The 24229-nt window shown below is 37.6% G+C and overlaps 1 protein-coding gene across 2 annotated transcripts in view; it reads left to right on the top strand.

Annotated features, from left to right (window-relative positions):
* LOC114566725 (replication protein A 70 kDa DNA-binding subunit-like) overlaps positions 1-11191 on the top strand; it is a 43267-nt gene extending 32076 nt beyond the window's left edge. Inside the window, exons 14-17 of one of the 2 annotated variants that reach the window (XM_028595402.1) lie at positions 3332-3508; positions 3679-3786; positions 4022-4108; positions 9900-11191. In XM_028595402.1, coding sequence (XP_028451203.1) covers positions 3332-3508; positions 3679-3786; positions 4022-4108; positions 9900-10001 — 474 coding nt within the window. In that variant the 3' untranslated portion in view covers positions 10002-11191. Of the gene's footprint in view, positions 1-3331; positions 3509-3678; positions 3787-4021; positions 4109-4571; positions 4666-9899 lie in introns of those variants that run through there. The other variant, XM_028595403.1, reaches the window with a different exon arrangement.
* The last annotated feature ends 13038 nt before the right edge of the window (positions 11192-24229 follow it).

The raw sequence follows: 24229 nt of genomic DNA on the forward strand, positions 1-24229 counted from the left end.
GCAGCATTGCTCAGTCAGTGTGTGAATTTGGCCAGCGTCCTAGAGAGAGTCTTTGATAGACTCATTTAGGCCAACATTAGTGATGAGTCTGGCCCAGCTATTGCTTGTAGTTTTTGTGTAGAATGGATTTTATAGCATTTCATTTTAAATTCTGGCTGTAATTCCAACATCTTGTTCAAGGCCTGCTCTCCTGGTGGAAGAAATACCCTCTGGTGAAGCTAGGAAAACATATTTTTCTGTGGTCTCTTACATATGCATGTGTATCATATTTATCGCTTTGTGCTTGTTTATATCCATATGCAAGCGTTTGTATGCAGGCATATACACGTGTGCTTCTTCCCAATGAGACACAGTTCATCTACTGTGTGCATTTTTTGTATTTATGGAAATTGAATCCTGTGCTTCTCCACATGATGAGAAAATAGTTTTTTTCCCCCCAGAATTAGCATTTATTTCCTTTTTAGCTGTTGATTTAACACAGTGTGAGTTCTGCCGCTTTAGGTGTTAATATCGGTTTAAATTACAGCAACATCGCTGCATTTTAATTTGATTTTGTTTGACTGTGTACACTTTAATTTAAATTCATAACTGAAAAAAGTTTAGCCCATTGTATCTGTATTGCAAAGTAAGTTTTGTGTAAGTTTGAGTCTTTGCATACAACCTTGCATGTTAGTCATGTGTATGTTTTGGTGTGTGTGTGTGTGTGTGTGTGTGTGTGTGTGTGTGTGTGTGTGTGTGTGTGTGTGTGTGTGTGTGTGTGTGTGTGTGTGTGTGTGTGTGTGTGTGTGTGTGTGTGTGTGTGTGTGTGTGTGTGTACATTAGCACAATTTATGTATTAGAGAGGGAGAGAGAGAGTCGCCTCATCTTGCATTAATTATGTATAGAACTCTCCAACTCCCTCTGCTCTCTTTGTTAAACAGTTCCAAGATTGTTTAGAAGTCAAATTTAAGATGTGTAAACAGCGTGCATCAACCAGCTGGACTGACTTGTTGGCAAGAGTTTTACTGATGATGCCAAGTTTGATCTGAGTTTAATTACATTTTTTACTTTTATTTTTTTTTTACCCTAAACAGCTTATTTATTTGCATTATTAAAACTGTTGAAGCATGTCCTGTCTGAACTAGAAGGAGCACGTTTGCACCTCCTTACATTCTTTTTCTCTCACTTCAGTTTGATGGATTTATCGGTAACGTCTCACTAGGATTAGGCAATGGTTATGGTTAGGGTTAAGGTTAGGGTTAGGTGCCTTGAAGTCAACGGTTGCAGCGCTGCCTGGAAGGAGACGTTGGGGACTTAAAACACCATCGAGCGTTTGATGGGCTTTGGTTTCCTGACATTTGCTGTGTGCTGCAAAGTTATGATTTAAAAATATCAATAACAATTATACGAGAAAATTTCAAAAGAATACTCATAACATTTGGATGAGAACCGAGCATCCCCCCAAAGGTTTGCTACGTGAATGTTTCTTTATGATCTTGCTGCGTTTGATTTCATCACAGAGCTGTTTAATGGGACTGCATTGAGCTCAGCATTACCCTGAACCATTCCTGCACACTTTCTGTACTGATGGTAGCATTATCACAGTACCTATCACCTGAAGCTACGTGATGGTCATGAATGAATGAACATGGCCTGTAGAGTTGTTACCATGCATGCCATGCATCGCCTCCGGTGGTTGGTCTGGTTGGAACTGGAATTCATCAGACCAGACAATGTTTTTACAGTTATCACCTGTAGTATGGTGGGCAGGGGAGCTACCCTTTGAACTAATTTGCTGTTGTACCCCAACAGAAAAGAGTTTGAAGCGTTCTGACTGTTTTTTGATTTTGACTCTTGTACTATGGACTAATGATTACTCATTGTGTTTTTACAGGCTGAGCCACCTGGCACCTTATTTATTTACCAAGATGCAGCCTCCTACATAACAAACGCTTTGATGAGGTGTCTTGTTCCGGTCCATTTGTTGTACATCTTTTAGGATTTGTGCTTTTAAAAAGCCTTGCAACAGCTTTTGCAATGTTCAGACTTGTTCTCCTGGCACACATAGCTCTGTCATTTTAAAGTCTGTGTATGTAATGACATGTACCGATAGAAAGAGAGGATCCACTTCTTCTGCAGGGGCAGGATTTCTTTAATTGATCATCCAGCCTCAAAATGAGACAAAGATGCTACCTCAACTAGGACCTATACTGTATCTTTATTTTGAATAAGAAAAAAAGTTTTAAGAATGTTCCAGGCAAATGTGCTTAATGAGAAATGACAAGATTGTTTTAAGGTAAACAGTCAACATTTATACATTTACTAAGAATCATTTTTAAGCTAAGAGGTCCATAATTATCTGTTCCGAGTGCATGAGTGGCGTATTCACACGTGCATTTGGCTGCATCATTTCCAGAATCATGTGGCCTCACACTAACAGCCTGAAATGAAAAGCTGTTTCATGTCTGTGGTGTAGGCTTGAATTCTTCTTGCATTCAATTTTTGTTTGAAATTGACAATGCAACTGAAAAAGTCTTGGTAACACAGTTTTATTTGAGTCTAAGACTTTAAAAAAAGAATCAGAGTCGTATGATCTGACATTTTAATGAAACAAGGCAAATATAAGACAGTCACAAGGACAGCTACAGTTATCTTCATGTTTTTAACATCTGCCAGTACTACAAGAAACCACCCACACATTCAAGGGAGAAAGCTTTCAGTTAAACAGGGAAACTAGATGATCCATAACACTGCTACCCTGACTCACTTCCTTGCTCCTGCAAAAGTAGTCGGTAGTATTCTGTCAGTTTACCACGTTTAGTGACTTGAATTATGCTTTTGAGGGCCAATGTTAATTAGCTGGTGAATCATACTGCTACATTGTAGCATTTACACTGTTGCAGTTGCCAAGGTGATACATTTAATGCAATGCTCTTGAAATACATCTGGTCAGTATTTTGTAAAGGTGGCTTGTCATTCTCCATGCAGGAGCAATGGGGTTTAACAAATATATATATATATATATATATATATATATATATATATATATATATATATATATATATATATATATATATATACATATATACATTATAGCAACACAAACATTTTCTATGATTTAATGATGGTGTTTAAGGTTCATCTGCTTTGGTATATTTTTCCAGTATGTAACTTGATTTGCAGCTTAGATTTTTCCTCAGCACAATATTGTGTAAAGGGTTAGGACCTGCAAATTAACTGCAGCCTCTTAGACGTTCAAATTGCAGCAGTTGATGTGATTTGGTAGTTTTTATTGATCTCGCAGCTACATAATTAGATTTCCTCCTCTCCCACTTATGTTCTCTCTTCTCAGACGGACTATTTCAGCTGCATGGCGACAGTGATATACACTCGTAAGGAGAATTGTCTATACCAGGCCTGTCCATCTGCAGACTGCAACAAGAAGGTCATCGACCAACAAAACGGACTGTACCGCTGCGAAAAGTGTAACCAAGAGTTTCCTAACTTTAAATACAGACTCCTACTTTCTGTAAGTGCAAAATGCATACAGTGCACGTCATTAATGTTCGTTTGACACACATGCAGTGTCGCTGACTTTGAGGAATATTGTAACTTCTGTGATCACGCATAGACACACTCGAACATTGACACATGAATAATCTTTCCCCCCTTCATCATCTCTGTCTGTCTGACTCTCAGGCCAACTTAGCAGACTTCGGGGATAACCAGTGGGTGACATGCTTCCAGGAGACAGCTGAGGTCCTGTTAGGTCACAGTGCAGAAACACTGGGACAGCTCAGAGACACAGTGAGTGAGACACACACACACACACACACACACACACACACACACACACACACACACTGTTCTCCTTAAACTAGTTTGTTCCCATTTGACAAGAAAATTGCCTTAACAATTTTTCCAGGTCTAACTTTAACAGACCCTGTGTGTGTGTGTGTGTGTGTGTGTGTGTGTGTGTGTGTGTGTGTGTGTGTGTGTGTGTGTGTGTGTGTGTGTGTGTGTGTGTGTGTGTGTGTGTAAGGACGAGGCTGCATTCGATGAAGTTTTTCAGAAAACCAACTTCACAACTCACATCTTTAGAAACAAAGTCAAGCTGGAGACGTACAACGTAAGTAGCTATACACGGGAGCACACAATAGAATTTGGTACAATGCAATTTAGTTTCCCTCTTTCAATGGTGCTCATCATTGTCCTGCAAGCTGTGACAACTCTGTCAGTGATATCTGCCTTGCAGGAATACTCAACCATGATTGGTAAATGCATGTTTGTTTCACACAGCTGTCTTATCTCTGTTCTGAACAAATACACCAGCAGTACACGTATAATGGTTCTGGAAAATGGGCTTTCAAAAATAACCAGGATTGCAAACAAGTGACATTGTTTTAAAAGCATTAAATGGTCTCATTTCAGTTATAAAACTGTAACTGGAAGCTGCAGCACTTAATAGAACTTCCCTTGTCATGTTTTGTGGTGACGAATGAAGGATGATGATTACAACATGATGAGATTCAAAGCTTGCACTGTTTAGAGATTAAGTATTTTGATTGGCACAACGTTTGTCTGATCTGCAGCAATCTTCAGGATGAGCTAGTTGCAGGCAGAGGTGGAAGAAGATGCTTTCCAAACATTGAATAGCATAAAGGCATTAAAGGAGCTTGATAAAATCTTCACAATGAATACTGTTTTTATGTGAAGCATCCCCTGGTGTTAAAGCATAATGCATTGAGGTGTGTTGGTTCTTATTAATGGGCTACATGCCATTTGTAATTTTTTAACAACAAGACTTGTCACCAGTTATTATCTTTGGTTAAACTGCAGTCCCAAGTATGTAAAGCCACAAAACTAGATGCGCAAAATGCAATATAATCAGCACGCACTCAGTCACACGACATGAATCCAAAATAATTTCAATTTGTATCACAGTGACAAGGGAGTTGTTATGTAGCCAGTGCACTTTGGATAACAGAAAACAAATGTAGCTGTGGATTTGTTTCTCTTAATTAGGCACCAATTAGCATTTAGCTATTGTCTGTCTAAGCCTAATTAGCTTAATTATTCAGAGGCTAATTTGCTATGGGGGGCACATGCCGAGAGTCTGAGTGGAATGATTGAGATGTAGGATGAGCTCTGAAGGGTCTGTGTTCTGACCTCAAAAAACCCACAAGGAGCATTAAGCAAATTTCATAAACTGTTCTTCATAGTCTGGAAAATAATGTAAAACCTTCTCTATGAGGAATTACACAAAGTCCTGGGAAAGTCTTGCCATTCAGTCTTTTTACACACAAAGGCACATTTTCTGTAGCTGCTGTCTAATTTAACATATGGTGATATTTGTTGCAATGAAGAGGAATCTTCATTTACAAATGAACAAAACAAAATGAAATATTCTTGACTTTACAGTAAATGTTAGCATACCACTGCTACTTACCATTGAACAAGAAAAAGCCTGAAGCCCCACTAGCAGATGCTGGAGGCTGCGATTTTCATTACAGCCCACAATACAGAAGGTTTGGTCCGAACAAACAACATACTGCTGATTTTGATTTTATTTTTTACAGCCTTACCAGTAGTAGAGCTCAAAATACAGTTTGTCCTCAGGGCTGCATTACAGGAAACATGTGGTACAAGCATGAATGTTCTCTCTAAATCATCCTCTGAGAACCATCGATATCAATAACACATTTTCATGGCAATCTGGACATAAAATGTGAGACAAACAAAAGATTGACAGTCATCACAATCCAGAAATAAAAAAGAGCAAAACATGGAAATAGAAAACATGTCATACTGTTGGAGACAATTACGGGACTGTAAATGATTCAAAACCAACCCTGAATTGGCCCTCTTTCTCCTAGACAGGTATGTGATATGTCTATTACATTCATAAAATAACTTTACAATGCGAGATGTGATTACTGTAGAGTACCTGCCTACCTGCCGCAAATCATTTTGTGACTTTGCGGGAAAAATCGGACCCGTGCAAAAACTATATTAAAAAAAAAAGTGTCCTTTTCACTGTTAGTCTCGTTTGCTGTTACGTGTCATTTATGATCATTAGATTCCTCATAGCTACTTTAACATAACAATCCATTAATGAATAGCATAACATGGCACAATGAGCACTCCTCATTAAAGTCTATATTTTGCAGTGCATGCCTTTTAGCAGAGTTAAACACTAGACCTGCCCAACTCTACAACTATAACAGTAAAATACAATTGAACATACAGTATATAGAACAACCTCAACCTCACTTATTAATTATTATTAATCAAAGGTGAAGCGCAGAAGTGAGCGAAACAGCATTGAGGTACTGGTGTTGATGACATTTCTAGGAATTATTTGTCAAGACTACCAACACAATTAACATAAGTCCTATCTGTTTTTTTCCTGCCCCTTTTAATTAATTGTCATATTTTTGTAGTGTTGTAGAAAAAGGACAAGAATTGATATGCCACAAAGCTACGTAATGAGGTCTGAGCAGATACATATTCTAAACAAGTCTTATCATTGTATTATATGATATTATTGTCAGTGGGTGTTAGTCAAAGTTGACTGTTTTTGTTTCAGAGCTTCTGATTCAAAAAGACGAGCACAGAGCAGAAAGAGAGTCTGTGATTCACTTGTTCAGTGCCCTTCTACCTCAGCTTTAGTTCTTTCCCAGTCAAGAAAGATCAGACATCTACCACAGTGTTTTCATATAAATAGAACAGTGTCATGAAATATCAGAGCCTAACAAGATTAATGAAGTTACAAAATTTGTGCTTTGTAATTTTTTATAACAAGGACACAGAGAAAGCACAACCACGCTCAGGATCATATTTTAAAGATGCTGTTTGTTCTCTTGCGTATAAACTCAAGTTTGAATTGTTTTAGGGGATAATAAACCAATTGTTAGACTTAACAAGCACAATGCACTAAAATCCCCATCAAGTATAAATGTGAAACTGCACAATTTTGGTGATTCCAGTGGTGCAGCAAACTTTGCTTCTTGATTTTTAGACTTTTACTTTTTTAAACGTGTCTATCTGGAGGTGTTGGACCACACTTTCTGACAGATGAAATAATTTTAATAAAAATGTTTTCCTTCTCTGTTACTGATATCACGATTCATGACTTTATTGATCAGCAGAAGGGAAATTCATGTTACAAGAAACAATTTAAAGAGGTATGAAACAGAACTACAGTATTTATTATAATACATTAAAAAAAAGCTATATATATTTCATATACATTAATTAGGCATTGTCCAAATAGCTGTCCAAATAACTGTGCAAATAGATATAAGAGGAAAGGTAGTTTGCATAAAATAAATGTAATTAGATTAAATATACAGCAGGTACTGTATGCAGTGAGCGGGTTTTCAGATGCTGTTCGACAATCCAACAAGCCCTTCTAGAGTAGTCCATGTGAAAAAGACAAAATGTCACATTTTCCACTTTGATAGTTTATGTTGTTAGTAGTGTGGCAGCTGTACGTTTGTCATGTATTATGGAAACATCTGGTTTAATTTGGGAAAGTGCATCTGATTTCCAACCAATAACTAGATCCAATATATTGGGTCCCAGTCGTAGGGAGTCTTTGAGTCTATTCCAGGCTGGTTGTCTTAAATCTGTGGTACTATACTGTTCCGAGCATCTGTCTGTCTAAAATGAATGAATTGTTTTTGTCTAAATGAATACATTAGTGTCAGATGGGACCTGTTTTCCTGCCTTATGTTAACAGACAGGTCATTGAGAGCCACATACTCTTTACATCATATACAAACCACACTCTGGGCAATCTTTGTCAATCACATTGAGATATATTTGCTGTCCTTGTGCATGTGAAAAAGGGTTGAGAATATCCTTATGTGGCTGAGAAGGTGCCATTCAAAGCCTTATGAATATGATCATTTACATGATCGGTTCTGTTACTTCCTTCCTTATCTTGTGTCTGACAATGAGCACTTATGACGGTAAATTAACAAAGCTATTAAACAATACAGTAGCCCTTCAATATGAAGCTTATTGCGTACAGAAATGTTAATTCAACTTCGGATAAGGTAGTTTGTGGTGCGGTTAAGAAAATAGGGCCACTGTGTTGTAATCGGTGCGTTTTTTTTTCTTTTCATTGGCCAACTAATTAGCAACTTAGTTTAGTGTGTTAGCATGCTGACACACTGGAAATGAATCTTATTAATATTGGTTTATTTATTCTTTACAGCTTAATTATCCAAATTTCTCCACAGGGATCCTCCATTTTGTGTAGTTCTGTTGTTCAGCGCAGTATCTCATTAATTCTCTGTGAGGTAGTAAGAGGTGTGTGTTGGCTATTGGCTTCTGTTGCATGTGTGTTAAAGTGTGTGTCTACATGTCTTGTCAGTGGGCCAGCATCAAGAAGTTGTGTTGTTTTAATTCTTCAGGGAGAAGAACCCTGCCGCACCCCAACATCTGAGGCAGAGAATAGGGGTTGAATGTTAGGCCAATGACTAATTGTTTTCTCCAGATGTGATTGGAACATTAGTCCACACATATTACAGTAAATGAACAAGCCTTCTTTCTCCCAGTCCCTCGTCCTTTTGAAGACCATTACTTTTATATAAGTTGTCACCTTCTGTCAAATGGAACCTTGTCTCGACACCCCCCACCCCCCGTATTGTTTAATTATCCTGCTATCCTCAGGTAGATGCAAATTGAAAATACTAATGGAGGTGTTGATCCACATACAGTATGAGATAATGGGCAAATGTTAACTAATTGATGCTGGTTATGCTGGCTGAATTGCTAATTGATTAATGAATTGTCTTAGAATTAATCCTCATAGTGAGATTATAATGGAAACGAGCATTTGGCTTTTTGTGCTCATGAGAAACCACTGCATTAGTTGATGATATATAATGTGAAATATATCTTGCTGATGGTGGCTGTTACTGCACATTGTTGACACTGAATTGTGTGGCATTATATGAATACTCTCCCAAAATAATAAGGTGTAATAAGTTAAGCTAAAACATACTTATATTATTATCTTATTCATTAAAGATAAACACCCACTAAACATCCTGCTGTTCCCCCACAAATTGCATTCACCATAGAGGTGTTCAAGGTTCTCGAGTTGGAGACCGACCTGGACCCAAGTTTGTTGAGAAATCCTTAAATTCATCATTTGTATCTACAGATGGATTTGTAGTCTATAGCAGCGGTTCCCAAAGTGGGTACCTCAATGACAAGCGAAGGGTGCTCTAAGATTAAAATCAACATATCCCTGTTAAATATGCAGTTATGACCAAGCTAACGTCCTGATGCCTCCCGCCTACCGGTGGTCGTAGTAATGTAACACACTTGTGGGTTTTCCAGGTGTGCAGTCAAAAATAGTAGAAAGAGCAAGAGTTGTCACTGTAAAAATAGTTTAAAGAAATGCTGATAGTGTCTTAGATGACCAAAAATGCAAAAAGAGCAGAAATTAGACTGTACTGTGAAATTTACTTGGCTAACATCTTTTTGCACAGATTTTGGGTAATTGATAAACATGCTTTCTCATCCCTGGTAAAAATGAATAACTTGATGAGGACTTGCCTATCAGTTGAGTTAGACCTACGTGTTTCTCTCTGTCCCCGCATAATAAAATACTAATGAAGGTGTGCCATAGTTTGAAAAATGTGGGACCACTGATCTACAGTAAGTCACGACAGCTGGCACCAAAGACCAGCCAACAGCAGATAGACCGTTCAATATTCCACCAGAAGCAGTTCCCATTCGGTTGCAGTCTAAACACATTTGGGCTTGGAATTGGTTACCATTTAAACCTATTCATTTTTTTTCTCACTACATTCTCTTATAACATTTATTTCTTGAGGCTAGAAATGTCTTTTCTTTCAGATGTTGCAGCACCTAACTTAAGGTTTTTCTTCCCTTCTCAGGATGAGAGTCGAGTAAAGGTAACTGTAATGGAAGTCCAGCCAGTTGACCACAGGGAGTACAGCAGGAGACTCCTCAGTAACATCCGTAAATTGGCCAGATGAACTCTGTCCCAGTCATCCAAACGCCTGCCTGGTGATTAAACATGTCTTCCACTGGTCTCTGACTGGTGTCTGACTTTTTCTATCAGCGAGATAGCAGCATATCTGACTGAGGCAGCAGAGGGAGGCCAGTGATTCATCTAATTAAATGGCAGCTGAATAAAAGGCTGGTATTTAGTAGTTCACTTCCTTGAACAGGCCATTTGTCACTGGAAACATGATGGAAATGACTTTTACCTTTTTAATTTAATGACATTTCCACAGAGCTTTGACTATTTGATTACACATAACCAGTTTGAGACCTGCTTACATTTTTATTATGTATCATACATGCTAAGATCACAGGGTTTTATTTTTATTTTTTATATATATACAAATTATTTATCTCTTTGGTGTTAAATCTGTGGTGGTGATGCTCAGTGTGAGTTGAGTGAGACGTAGATGAGTCAGATTTTATTTAACTTTATTTGTTTCATTTTAAAAATGAAAGCATGTCAAAATGATGTGCAAGATGCATGTGAACGCATTTGTTTTAACTGTTTTACACATTTTGTACTGCTTGTTTAAATTATTTTTTGAGTTAAAAAAATGTTTGGTTTGCTTCTGCGCTTCCAAAAAATGTCAAAAAAGGAATGAGGGACTTAAAGAATGTCAAGATAAAAACTGTTTTTTTCTTTATTACTGTTACACCATCACTCACTCCTAAATCCATTTAATTTACCTCGCCATATCTTCTTATCCACACGTGTCATCTTTTGTATTTAATGTGTAAAAATAAAAATGCAGGCAGGTCCAGTTTAGCCTCTGTGACACAAACAAGCCAGCCAAGAGCATGCAACATTTGAATGAAAGTAATATGTTACTGCCCAACACAGCCTACTGTATAAACTAAAAGTAGGATTGTTGCAACACTGGATTGTGCGCACACAAGGCTGTTCCTTCTTTTCCAATAGCACCATCAGACCTGTAGAAAGCACTGTAATTATTGCTAGCTACAAAGCTTATCATCTCATTATGGACAGTGTCGATTTTCTTTGCAAAAACCTAACCATTTTTCATTGATTTATGCATCCGTCCATTTTCTGCTGCTTTTCCTGATCCAGCTTGTGGTAATTTAATACATTTTATCATTAGGAATTATTGTTATGTACTGCTGGTAAATACTGAAATAAAATTGTAATTTCACTGATAAATCAGGCACTTCACTGCTCTGCACACCTGTTCTACACTGAACTAGGAAGTCACTTTCAAATTAAATGTATCAACATTTGAAACTAGTACTACTACTAATGTGGTGTTCAGTAGGGGTGGGAATCACCAGAGGCCTCACGATATGATATCACAACACTTATATATAATATAAGATAATGCAAGATATTGCGATTTTAAACATATTGTGATATTCTGTGATATATTGCAATATATTACCTTTTTTCCAACTTCAAATTTTTCTTAATTTCAAATGATGTCCCCAAAAGGATTCTTGTTAACATCTGTTTCATCTATAGAGATAAATTTCTCTGTTTGTTCATTGCTGCAAAATGAGATTTTCAAGCAGACAAACCGACCAACACGTATAATAATAGATTGATACTTGGCGTCTGTGTATCGATACAGTATTCCCACAGAATATCGCAATACTAAGCTGTATCAATCCCCACCCACCCCCACCCCTAGTCTTCAGTGTTGGTATACAGTACATTCATACACTTGGAAAGCAAGCACAGTGCTACACTAGCGGGCCTCTCTAGTAAGGTGTGGCTCAAGGACATGGCACTAATTTGTGTTGACAGCAAGCTGCCTGCTCCCCTCACTCTGAGCACCATCAGTACCATCTCCTGCCTGCCACGCTGTGTGTGGAGGTTTGGGAGATTAAACACGCACACACTGATCTTTTTTTTTTTTCAGTTTCACCTTTCCCTTAACTTTTTCTATTATCTCTGACTCCCTTCTTTTTTTTTCAGAGTTCTAAGGCCGAAGTCTCTTATCATCTCTTTTTTTTAACGACAGCACAATCAGACATAGTGGCCTAACATGTACTAATACAGACTGCATTTTAAACCCAAAGTGAAAGGTATAACAGAATTAAGCAAATGATTAAAGATTGCTTCTGATTCATGTGATGAACAAATTCAGAAATGGTCCCACACAGTTCAAACCGTAACAGTTCACATGACACCAACTTTTAAGGGTTTGCTTACTCTGAAACTCTGCCAGGAAATTTTTATAATTTGCTGGCATGAGCAGATGCTGTGAGTGTAACTCTGTGTTCTGTTCAGCAAATCTAAAAAAGAGTCCATGAGATCAGAAATTAATTTCCAACTTAAAGCCTTGCTGGTGATTGAGACTTAAGATCGAGACACGTCAGTCTGCAGCCCCAAGGCATTATGGGACAGGAGGACACAGTAAAGAGATTAAGAGAAATACATTTTTTTTTGTATTGCCCTTAGAGAACTTTATCTGAATGTGACATGCTAAGCAGTAGTGAACTGAATTGCTGGTAAGGTTGTCATATCTTCTTTCTGGGAATGTGGGACCTTCAGTCTGGTGAATATGCAGTTTGTCACTATCTGCAGAATGTGTGTGAGGCTACAAGGACAGCGAATAGAAATGAGCTGTGGTTATCATGCAGGTCGTAGACTTGATCACAGTCTATCTGACCGCAGTCTTATCTGAAAACACTGTAGTTCAGTCAAGCTGTCGTGTGTGTGTGTGCGCGCGTGTGTGTGTGTGTGTGTGTCTGTCTGTCTGTATGAGACCACCATTTCCCTGTACTCCTGATGAATGTAATTCCAATATTCACTCTCTTTTTGCTCTGTTTTAGGTCTTCCCTAACTCCTGAGAGAAATATCTGTCGAGCGAGAGTGGTGGGATCATAGTAAAAATAATGGACGTAGCCATCAGTGACGTCACTCATTGATTTGTATGACCATATTTGGGCAAAAGGGCAGAGCAGGTAGAGGATGATGTGTCTTAGCCAGTGTTGTGTATGGTTTAATGGTGCTGTGCTATGCTAAATGCTAAAAGAGGTAAATTTGCTGATTTTCAAACCTTCTTACGCGAGTCATCCAGCAGAGTTTTACTGGCGGGTAAATGCGGACCTCAGGGTACTTACTAGTGCCTTTGGTCAGCATGTACCACAGTACACATAGCTGGTTGAAAATCTGCAGACTTTCTCTTAAGTTAAAGTGATGGTTCGGAGTAATTTCACCCTAGGGTCCTTTGCACCATGACCTCGAGCCAAACACCCCCCCAGAAGCTTTTTTCACCTGGGTCGAACATTGGGAGAGTTAGCGTTATCAGCTGAATAGCTTAGCGCAGGGGCTAATGGATCCGAAGTGTCTCTTAACATTACCCCACTAATAATGCCCGACATGATACCAAACGTCTACAGTAGTACAAATAGGTTATGCACTCATAAAACAATGGATTGTAAAGTTTGTAAGTACACCAGGAGTTTATGTAAATAACACTTACCTGCTGGCTTCTGCTCTCTGCTGCTGTTGTTGCTGCTGTAAGACGAGTGCTTAGGGACGTCTACAAATTACAACACCGAAAAGAGAAGCAAAAAAAATATGTATTAATTTAACTTATTTTTTAAAGTTAAAAAGACAAGTTATAATTGAGGTAAGTTTGGAGACATTACCTTATTTAATCATTAAATTAATAAATATTTTTGTTGCATCTCTTTTCTGTGTTGTAATTTGTAAACGGCCCTAAGCACTCTTACTGCCCAGTAGTAACAGCAGAAGCAAAGAGCAGAAGCCAGCAGGCAAGTGTTATTTACATACACTTCTGATGTACTTACAAACTTTACAATCCATTGTTTTATGAGTGCATAACCTATTTGTACTACTGTAGACGTTTGGTATCATTTCGGGCATTATTAGTGGAGTAATGTTAAGAGACACTTCGGATCCATTAGCCCCTGCGCTAAGCTATTCAGCTGATAACGCTACTCTACGCTAACTCTCCCAATGTTAGACCCAGGTGAAAGGTCATTGGCTTCACTTTTCAGGCACAAGATGCAGAGAGCCATGATGCATGGTGAGACTTTTGTATGTTGCGCCGTAACTGAAGCAGTGACCAGTCACATGAGTATACTGTAGTGTTTGGTGGGAGGTCTAAGTTTGAATCTGATCAAAATTTGACCCTATCATTATCCTTGTGATTATTTCCCTGATAAACCTAGTAACCCCTGCACCCTAAAACCAGAAAAAAGAATGATGAGCTGTTCTTTTGAACATCAAATATCATACTCTTCTTTTAGACAGCTTTATATTTTTATATCTTAAAAGACTCAAACAAATATGTGAACATAAAAGTGCTCCAGGGAGTCAGATTCCGGTTTGTGAAGAAAAAGAACTGAACTCAGCCAGCGCACACAACATCCCATCAACTATGTTGTGCTTTGATGTGCATAACTTAAAAATTCTTGTTTAATCCACAACATGCAGCCACTGGCAGGAAGAAAAAATTGTGTTTGCCCCAAATCTCGTCGGTCGGCCAACTTCATCTCTACTGGTCTTGCAGAACATTTTGATTGATCGGTTTGACTACTCAAGGATTTCACAGTGTTATCAAGGACACTCTCTCAAGCGTATTTATAGGCTCTATTTCCTGCGTGTGTGTGAGTGTATGTATGATCTTGGTTCCAGAGGCAGCACAGGTATTCTGCAGGATATTTCATGTTATATGTTGGCAGGGCTGCAGATTTCTCGCTCTTAACTTTCCTCTCTTCTAGAAGGCCATTCTATTGTTCAGTCCTCCCTTCTTGCCTCCTTCCACTCTTTACATAAATTACCCAATCCCCCTTCAACACCCTACTCATTCCATTATTCTCCTCATCTGTCTTTTCCTGTCCACCTACATTATCTGTTGTTTTTTTCACACACCAGCATCATCATCATTTCTCTGAGCTCCTCATTGATTTCTTTCTCCACTCCATGCTGCCTCACATCTTCTCTTGTCTTTGTTTCTCTCCTACCCACCACCAGTTAAATACACCTTCTCTATTGCCCTCTCCCTCCAGCAGATTTGGCCTGAGGGCATTTAAGTACATTTTTTCTGCTCCACTTGGAGAGCCAGAGGCCATGACAACACCAAGGCCAGCATGCACTGTGCACACTATGTGCACATTAGTGGTCTATTCCAGTAGGTACGTGATAACTGGCAGATTCAATTGGCATTGGCATGTTTATCTGGCATGCATATCTATTAAATGGATGATTAAATTAAAGAACACTACCAGGAAGGCTAATGGTGTTAGAAGGAGCTGGTGCATTACATGATCACAATGGCATTTTGTTTGACTAAAAATGATAGTTTACACTGACACATTTACTGTAGATACAACAAGCATTATTATGCATTTGTAAATACATTTGTTTTTGCACTCCGTGTGGGAATTGGGGGTTAAATATTCATATAGTGTTAGATATCAGTCTGTCATGATCAATGAGCTGCATGAGTTATGTTATGAGGGGTTTAAATTATACTTTTTGTGGTACACACCTGATCATCCTGCTAAGCTCATGGTTGTTATCCACTTGTGTTCTTGTGTTTTGAGTTTGTACCCAAAACATGGAAAATACAGTATTATTATAGATCCACCATCATATTTTAAGACATAAAAATGCACTGCCTTGAATAATAATTTATGCCTGACATGTTTTTTCAACAAAAATTCTTCAACACATTTTTTATGGGAGTGATTTAAAAATGCACTTTAAGATCTTTTGATAATTTCCAGGGCAGGGAGTTTGGATACTATTCTCTCAAATGAAATCCAGACAGCTTCTCATGGCTTATTAAAAAATGACATGAAAGTGGACAATGCCCAAAAACAACACATGATTATGTTCAAGTGACACAGCCCTCTAGCGGCCGGAGTGATTGTGAGTATTGTGACGTGAAAATCCGCAAAGGCAGGTGGTCGGGGTTGATGGGTGGGTCAACAAACCACTGTTTGTTTCCCGTTTCCAACTGTTAGTTGTCATTTGTTTTAACAGTGACAGCGGTCATTCTCTAACAGTAACCAAGTTTTTTTATTATTGTAATCATAATGACAATAAGCCTATTTAAACCCAAACTGCAATGTTTTTCTAAACCCAATCACACTGTTTTTGTGCCTATAGTGGCATCACATCAGAAAATGCTGTGTTTTGTTCTGAAGGGCATGGACCAACAACTTCATTTTGTTTTTAATTATTTTTGATTTAATTTGAAAATTTGAAGTACATGTTGTAGGCTACATTTCTCACAGTGGCACATTTAGCACATGGTGAAATACAATAATTTCTTTGAATATTGTCGGCGTGAGAGCAAGTTATGGAGGTATTAAGACAATTTCCCAAGGCTTCCCACTCTTTCGGCCCTGGCAGATTATCTCTATCAGCGTTTTATTTGCCTGATAACCAATAAAGTTAATTAATTAAAATGTATTAAAATGTTTGCTACTTTTGGCTCCACTACAGCTCTGTGTCTGTCCCTCTGCTTCGCTTTCACTCACCATTGAGTCTGACTTAATGTCCTGCCCACAATCTGATGATCTTTTACTAGGGGTGTGACGAGACGCTTACTCCACGAGACAAGACACATCACGAGATTGGGTTCATGAGAACGAGACGAGATGCACACCCCCGTTTATTATTTCCACAGGAAAACCAAAATGTTGCCACACAAATGATTTAAAAGTGGCAGGGGGATCTTCAATAGTATTTCCACGCTCCATCACGCTGACATCACATCGCCTCACGAGACAACTTTTCACCTCGACGAGAAATCTCGTCACGTTTTAATCTTGCGAGATCTCGTACAACGAGATCTCGTCACACCCCTATCTTTTACTGTGTATTATGTTGAAAGTTTCTAATTTATTTAATAATTGCTTAAAGCACTTAAATAAAGGTTTTGTGTTGGAGTTTGTAACCAAAATCTTAATTTTCACTTAAAGATTTTCATTTTCACTGTAAATCCATATCGGGTTCAAATATCAGTTATCGGTTTCATTAACTACAAAAAAAAACAGTATCGGTCTATCCCTACCCATTAAGTCATGCAATACTCACTCCATTATAAGCACAGAAAAAGCCTGAATGAAACACTAAACTTAAACAGTGATACCACAAAAACTGTAAAAGATATAATGAAGCTGAATACAACTGTAAAAGCTAAAGGTTTTGTGAACAGTTTAAGTTTGAAGGATGTCTGTTGGTAAAAGTTTGTGGGAGGAGTAGCATTTCAAAAAGTAAGAAGCTTTGAAAAGGATTTGAAGATTGCTCCATTGACTTTAATTTAAAATAAAAATTGAAAAATGCTTGATATTCTAAAAAGTCTAAATATCAGAAAAAAAGGTTGGAGGTGTCCCATCATGTGCTTTAAGAGGTGAACATTTTGATATTTTAATGGGTTTTGTAGCTGAACATATGCAGAAGTTAGAGGTGACCAAAGAAAGTTGAAGAATAAAGAATCAGATAACAATACTGTGAATTCTGCTGAATCAGCATTCACACAATTAGCTTAGATAATACATAAATGCGCTGTTGTAGGACATCTGTTATCCAATGCAAGAAACAGATTTTTGATGATATTTGGGCAAACAGAACCTGTGGCAAAGTTCTGTTTTTTCTTTTTGAGTTGGGAGAAGGGGGGGCACAGTCCTTGTTTAAAGTTGCACACTGTGACCGACATCAGAGAGAGTATGTTGGATGACAGTCATTCACATCACTGCCAGACTTCAGTAGCCTTATAGTATGACAACATTCCCCCTATTTTAGGAATTTCATCAGGTCCTATTAAGCAGCATATCATCTGCAAAAAGTGTGTGAACTTTTTAAAAGCAGTGTTTCACTTCCCTCTCTGGCTAAAAGTTTTAAGTGTGTTGCATCTGATAGTGTATCTTTAATCACACCCAACAGTGATATCACAGTGTACTGGCACTTGCTGGAATACAGTTCTTCATCATCAACTACTCTGCTAAGTTGTTAAATAAATATTCAGATGGGGGAGAAACATAACAAATGCTGATTTTTCCATACAAGGCATGAGGGCCATGAATAGTTTGGGCTAAAGTGTTAGACAGTGCTTTTCGCCACCATCATCAAAACACCAAATGGAGAGATATCTTTTGGTAGAATGGGGTTCATCTGTCCAGTAGACTTTAAAGACTTGAAGAATCAATGCATTAAATTGGTTCTACTGGCTGTATGTTGTTTTTCTTTAGAACCTTGCTTTAAACCCATATATATGTTCATGCAAATATTACTTAGTAAAGCAGCATAATTGCCACAGAACAAAACTGCATGCTATGTCACAATACACCTTTGGTGTGTGGCAGTTGGGTGACATTAGGACAAATACCTTTAATACACGGCATCCCAATTGCACTGCCCCTCATGATTGCTACTGCCACAGCTGCATTTCCTTTGATGGATGTTTTCCTCTGTAATTGTTGAATGCCCCCTAAGAAAATGTTTCAGCTGCCTTTAAAATATCGATGTGATGCAATGTCCAACCAGTTATATTTAAAATAATAATAATAACCAGTGCACAACAGCAACCACACTCACTTTGTTGTCATTATTGAAATGTTTAGGTTAGACTTAGGGTAATTATTTAGAGTAGACTTTTCCTTTAAGGTTGATTATGTTGTTAACAATTTTGATCTGAACTGTAAACAAATTGCAGCTAAACTAATTTGATGCACAGTTCAGTAGTAAACACTGCTTGTAGCGAAGAACACAAATATATCACATTGTTGAAGGCAACTTAACAATATGATTTATACTCTATAGTACTGATTTATATGAATATGGTTTGGGTTATAGTTTTGTAAGCTTTGAAGTATTGAAAAGTTACATAAACAAATTGACAACATTAATCTTTTTCCAGAAGCAGTGTCCCTGTAACCCCACAGGGACTATTTATTTACTAGAAAGTTGTTACAGTAAAAAATGATTACTCAGAGCAGCATTGTTTTTTCAAAGCTATGAGAACCACAAATAATAATAATAATAATAATAACCTTTATTTAATCAGGAAAATCCCATTGAGACAGAGATCTCATTGTCAAGGGGAGCTGAGTACATGTAAACAAAACTACTGTGAGAGTCTACAGTCATGCTAGCGGCTTTGTGAGACTAACATCAGCATGCCGACATGCTCACAGTGACAATTAGAACATGCCTATGATTGTCTGTTCTTTGGCCACCTACCTGCCGCAGCCTACCTGTTTCAACATGTATGTCTCTACTGTCTGTTTTGCTATACTGTAGATTTTGCTGATGTTCTCAGTCTGTATCCTGGTTTCTGCATTTGGGTCATGCTAGCAAAAGAAACAGTCCACAAAATTCAAAATGGCATTAAAACCCAAATACCCTTAAAGTGGTGGGAGCATGACAACTGTGCAAGATGTTAAGTATTTCAAAATGTAATTTAGTTTTAGTATCATTAATTTCTCCCGCTGTATCCATCCAGAAGCTAAACATTTTTCAGTCAGTCCATGTGATGCCATCTCTGTGTTCTCCTGTAGTGTCTTCAGGATGAGCCAGTAGATAACTGTCTTAAGCCTCTATCTGAATAACCTCTAATCTGATCACAGAGAGATGACAGATATAACTCCTCTTTGTTTGTTTTTCTTATCTGCAGGATTAGATACACCTGCTAAGGGATGGTTCCACATACTCCACTTTTCCTTTACCAGGTAGAGGTTTACATTAAAGTCTGCATAGATGTCTGTGATTTAGCTTTTTATACATTCATGAATTAACTGTTTTTTTTTTCCACCTTCAGGTTAAGGTTTAAACTCATTCAGGCCTCAACATCATGACACTCAAAGCAGCCTAAAGCCATTTGTTCATATTCCAAATAAAGTCTTGTTTTTCACGTTTTAGGGATTTTAAATCATTTATAAAATCAATCAAATAAATGAAATGGTTTGAGTATGAAAGTTCATCATTGACCTTTGGAAAAACCCTAAGCCAAGGTCTGCTTACTTGTCTTTTCCAGACTTTTCAACTGTGTCTCATGGTCTCAACTCTTCATCAGCAGATGGAGTTTGCATCATGATTGTGGTACAGTACAGTATTTGCTGATTCTGATTAAATTAACCAAATCAGATGTAAGATTGTCTGAAAAGAATCTAATGTTGGAGAAGTCAAATAATGTGCACATACTGTGCATGAGTGTGCAGAAATCCATGTGCATTGCATTTGTATTCTCACAAAGGGCGCTTTAGGAGGGGAGGGTGGAACATAAAAGGGAACGATGGGGATTGTCTATGCAGCATATGGATAATTCTCATTATGCTAGCATGTGTTTTGTAATGATTTGTTGAAGAATTGCATTATCCTGCCATGGAATCAGAGTCAGCAGATGTGGTGATGTGTCTGTCTGCTGCTCTGTTCCACGTTTCCAGCTGAGAGCTAAGTAGAAACATGGCTAATTATCCAGTTTACACCACAAACGTAATTACACCCCTATGGAGAATTACACGTTGAGTGTGCAGTGGGTACTGAGTGTGAGGAAGTGGAGGGTGCAGAGGCTGTTTCCTCTGTGTGTTGTGTTGATTCCTCACAGATACATCAGTGAAGTGTTATTAGGAGGATCTTCTTGAAGCTTACAGGGCAGATTAATATTTAATTAAGCATTCAAACACCCTTTAAATTTTACCGTTTGAGCTGGATTAATAGAAAAATAAATAAAAGAGGCATTTGAAATGGCGGACATAGTATTTTTTTATTTTTATTTAACCTTTATTTAACCAGGTTAGTCTCATTGAGATATAAAATCTCTTTTTCAAGAGAGACTTGGCCAAGATAGCAGAACAAGTTTGTTACATATAAAAACAATTTACAATCACAAAACAATCATAAAGACAAAGACATCTCAAGTGCATTTCAATTAAATAAAAGTACCATTAGTTACAGTTTTTTTCAATTGCTTACACACATTTTCAAAACTATGTCTCCTTTCTTCAAAACTCTACACACAATTCCTAAAACTGCACACACAAAATGCTAAATGCCTCACATCTCCTTCAAAATGAAACACTGCATTCAAAATACCATAGACACATCTCAAAATGAAGCATTTGCATCAAATGGCAAACACTTTTTTCATAATAGTAAATTTTTGGATATACCATGTACACACTGCTGTTCTAAATCTAAGGCTCTTTTGTCTTTCATAGGTTTATATCTACATTTACAATGTTCTAGAGGGAAAGTAAATCTGCTGAAAGTGGTTGAAAAGTGCACATGTAAAAAACAATGTAATTTTACAGTAAAACAGAAAATATTTATTGGGCAAAACATCACGTTAGTAAGAGTAGCACAGTGTACAGTAGCATGAAACAAGAAAACAAAAGTATAAACATATGTAAACCAAAGATATCATTTTTAGAATAAAGAATATGTGTGTGTGTGTGTGTGTGTGTGTGTGTGTGTGTGTGTGTGTGTGTGTGCGTGTGTGTGCGTGTGTGTGTTGTGAGTGTTTGTGAATTGTGTGTCTGTGTGGGGGGGGGACAGAATTGTATGCACTTTGTGCAAAACAAAGTCTGATTGATTTGTAATGCTGAAATAGTCTTTAGATAGTTGCATGCAGTATGGACGCCACTGTAAAGCTACTCAAGATGGGCTTCTCTCCCTGATCTCATCAGAGATTGACCTCTGTATAGGCCTATACTAAAGCAATGATTGGTTAGTGTTCAGTTATGACATAATGTGTTAGCAAATGTGAGGAGTGTGTGTGTGTGTGCCCTGGTAAATCAGTGTAGCACTTTGATTGGCTGTGTTTAGAAATCGATAGCAAGTCACTTCCTGTTAGATTTTTGTGTTTTAGGTAGAGAATTGTGTGTAATGTTTTGAAAAAAGTGCAATTGAAAACTGAGTGAAAGGCTGAGAAATAGCTTACGGTTTTGGAGATTTGCTGTGTAGTTTTGCACTTTGAGTGAGAGGTTTCAAAAATCGTGTGACATGAAAAGATTTTGTGTGTAAGCAGTTGGAAAAAACTGTAAAACATTTGCAGTAGAACATGTATGTCTTGCTATTAATCTTTCAATACCAGGTAAAACCTGTTTTCTTCCAGAGGAACGTGGCTAATCACAGACACACCACATGTCTGAAGCTGTTATTTAGCCAGATTATAACAGCAGGAGGTAGCGAACAACAATGCTGCGGACCACATTCCTAAACAAACAACCTCGGGAGGTGGTGATTGCTGGAAATTTTGCAACCTTGTATTAAATTAGATTTTAAAGAAAAAAGGAGAGGGCTTATATTAAATGGGGGATTGGAGAGTAGGGGCTGTCACAGTGGAGTTAATGTGTAAAAATGTTCTTTCTTCCTTGTTCTATTATATCAACCTGCTCAACGACATTCTTTGTTGTGACTTTTACCCACATTAAGCATGTGAGCTAACATATTCAATCACACAAAGCCATCCACTAATCAATCACACGCTCAAAATGCTGCAATTAATTCAGCTAAGTTAACGTCTTTTTTATTATCATCATCATAGCCTTGAATCTTCCTTTTGCCTGCTGATCTGTTCATGAATTTCACACAAGAACACAGGAGGTGATGAAAAACATAGAAATAGAAACTGGAATAACAATAAGCTACAATCAAAAACCTATCACCATTGCACAAAAGATGTAACATCTCTCCCTTGTGCTTGAGGGCACTGAACTGCAGCGACACCTTTTAAGTGCTGTATTTAGACAGAATAATATTTAATTGTCACTGTAGGGAAATTTGCCTTGGAATCCATGTTGATGCACCATTACAAACACAGTTGTGGCACTCATGTGACAGATGTAATCTAACATGATCCACTGTTTTGCAGAGCACAGAAAGCAATAATGCATATAGAGAGTTAGTGGCCTTCATGCACTGAAAGAGGAGAAAGCTGCAAGCGGATTATATTAAAAGGCAAGTTTAAAAATATTAAAAAAGGCTTTAGAAGTGATTCATATAGTATATATTGATTTCAACATGTTTGCAAGGCTCTAAGGATACACGTGATACATTTGGGTGAGATACTTACATGTTGAAAACCTTTTACTCTTTACTCCAAAAATCACATATTTAGGGGTCGGTTCACTTCTGTATGTCTTAGTAGCAAGTCTTTAAATGACTGATCACATTGAAGGACTTTAAAGCTTGAAGACAGGTATGTTTTGTGTGACACTTTGTGTACGGTCAGATCCTTGTCTCACGCTATCACACTCAGTGTTGCAGTTTCTTTATTAAACTTTGCTGTGCAAACTTTTTGATTTTCTGGCTGATTAGAAGGCAGTAAAGCAGTAAAGCAAAATTATGTCACTATTTCAAAGTGACATCCAAAATATCCCTGGTTATTACTGATGACATATTTTACAGAATATTTCTGATGATAATTTGTAGGAATCATTAATGTTGGCTAATACCGTGTAGGCTTGATTCTAAACTCCATGAAATATTGGTATCCTATAAAGAAGACAAATAACACATTCTCATAACCCTACATAATCCTTTGTTAATGCATGTTTAGTGATGGCATGTTGATTAATTGTCATAGTCCAATCAAACAATAGGAACTTATCTGAACTAATCAGACAATACATGGTTAAGTCCTGTGACTGGCTAATGGACAATCCTTTTGTCACCTTGTCCTCTTCCAAACTTCTTGATAGGAAACGAGTTTGTAGACAACAGCTGGTATCTTTTTGTTTCAGTATCTTTTGTGGGCATTATGGATTTCACCAGCCTTTGCCGGCCTGTCTGAAGTTGCAGTTGCAGTTTCAGCTCAACCACCACTTCCATGAGACTGTGTATACTTTGTTGCTCTTCTCTTTACATGGATAGCAATGTGCTATTCTCTTGATGTCTTATAAAACTGCACCTATGTGACACTTGCCGTGATTGTTATCAGTCTTATATAGTATGCTGGCAATATTAATGAATGTAATAATGTATAGTTTATTTATCCCTAAACTCCAGTATCTTGTACTTATCACTGTTCTAGCTTTGAATATTAAACGCTTGAACCCTCTGTTTAGCCCATGAGCAAGGTACATGGCGGTGAAGAGTAGAAAGAAATGCAACGTTCGCTGTAAACTCAATAAGTCTGAAGACATTTTGGTTTAAATGAACACATCTTTGTGTATTCCTATCATATTTTAAAGATAAGCATGAATTATGTGTATAAAAACAAGCTAGGACTGTGATATCCCTTTAAGAAAAAAATGA

This window comes from Perca flavescens, chromosome 13 (genome assembly GCF_004354835.1).
Source record: "Perca flavescens isolate YP-PL-M2 chromosome 13, PFLA_1.0, whole genome shotgun sequence".
In the NCBI taxonomy this organism is placed as follows: domain Eukaryota; kingdom Metazoa; phylum Chordata; class Actinopteri; order Perciformes; family Percidae; genus Perca; species Perca flavescens.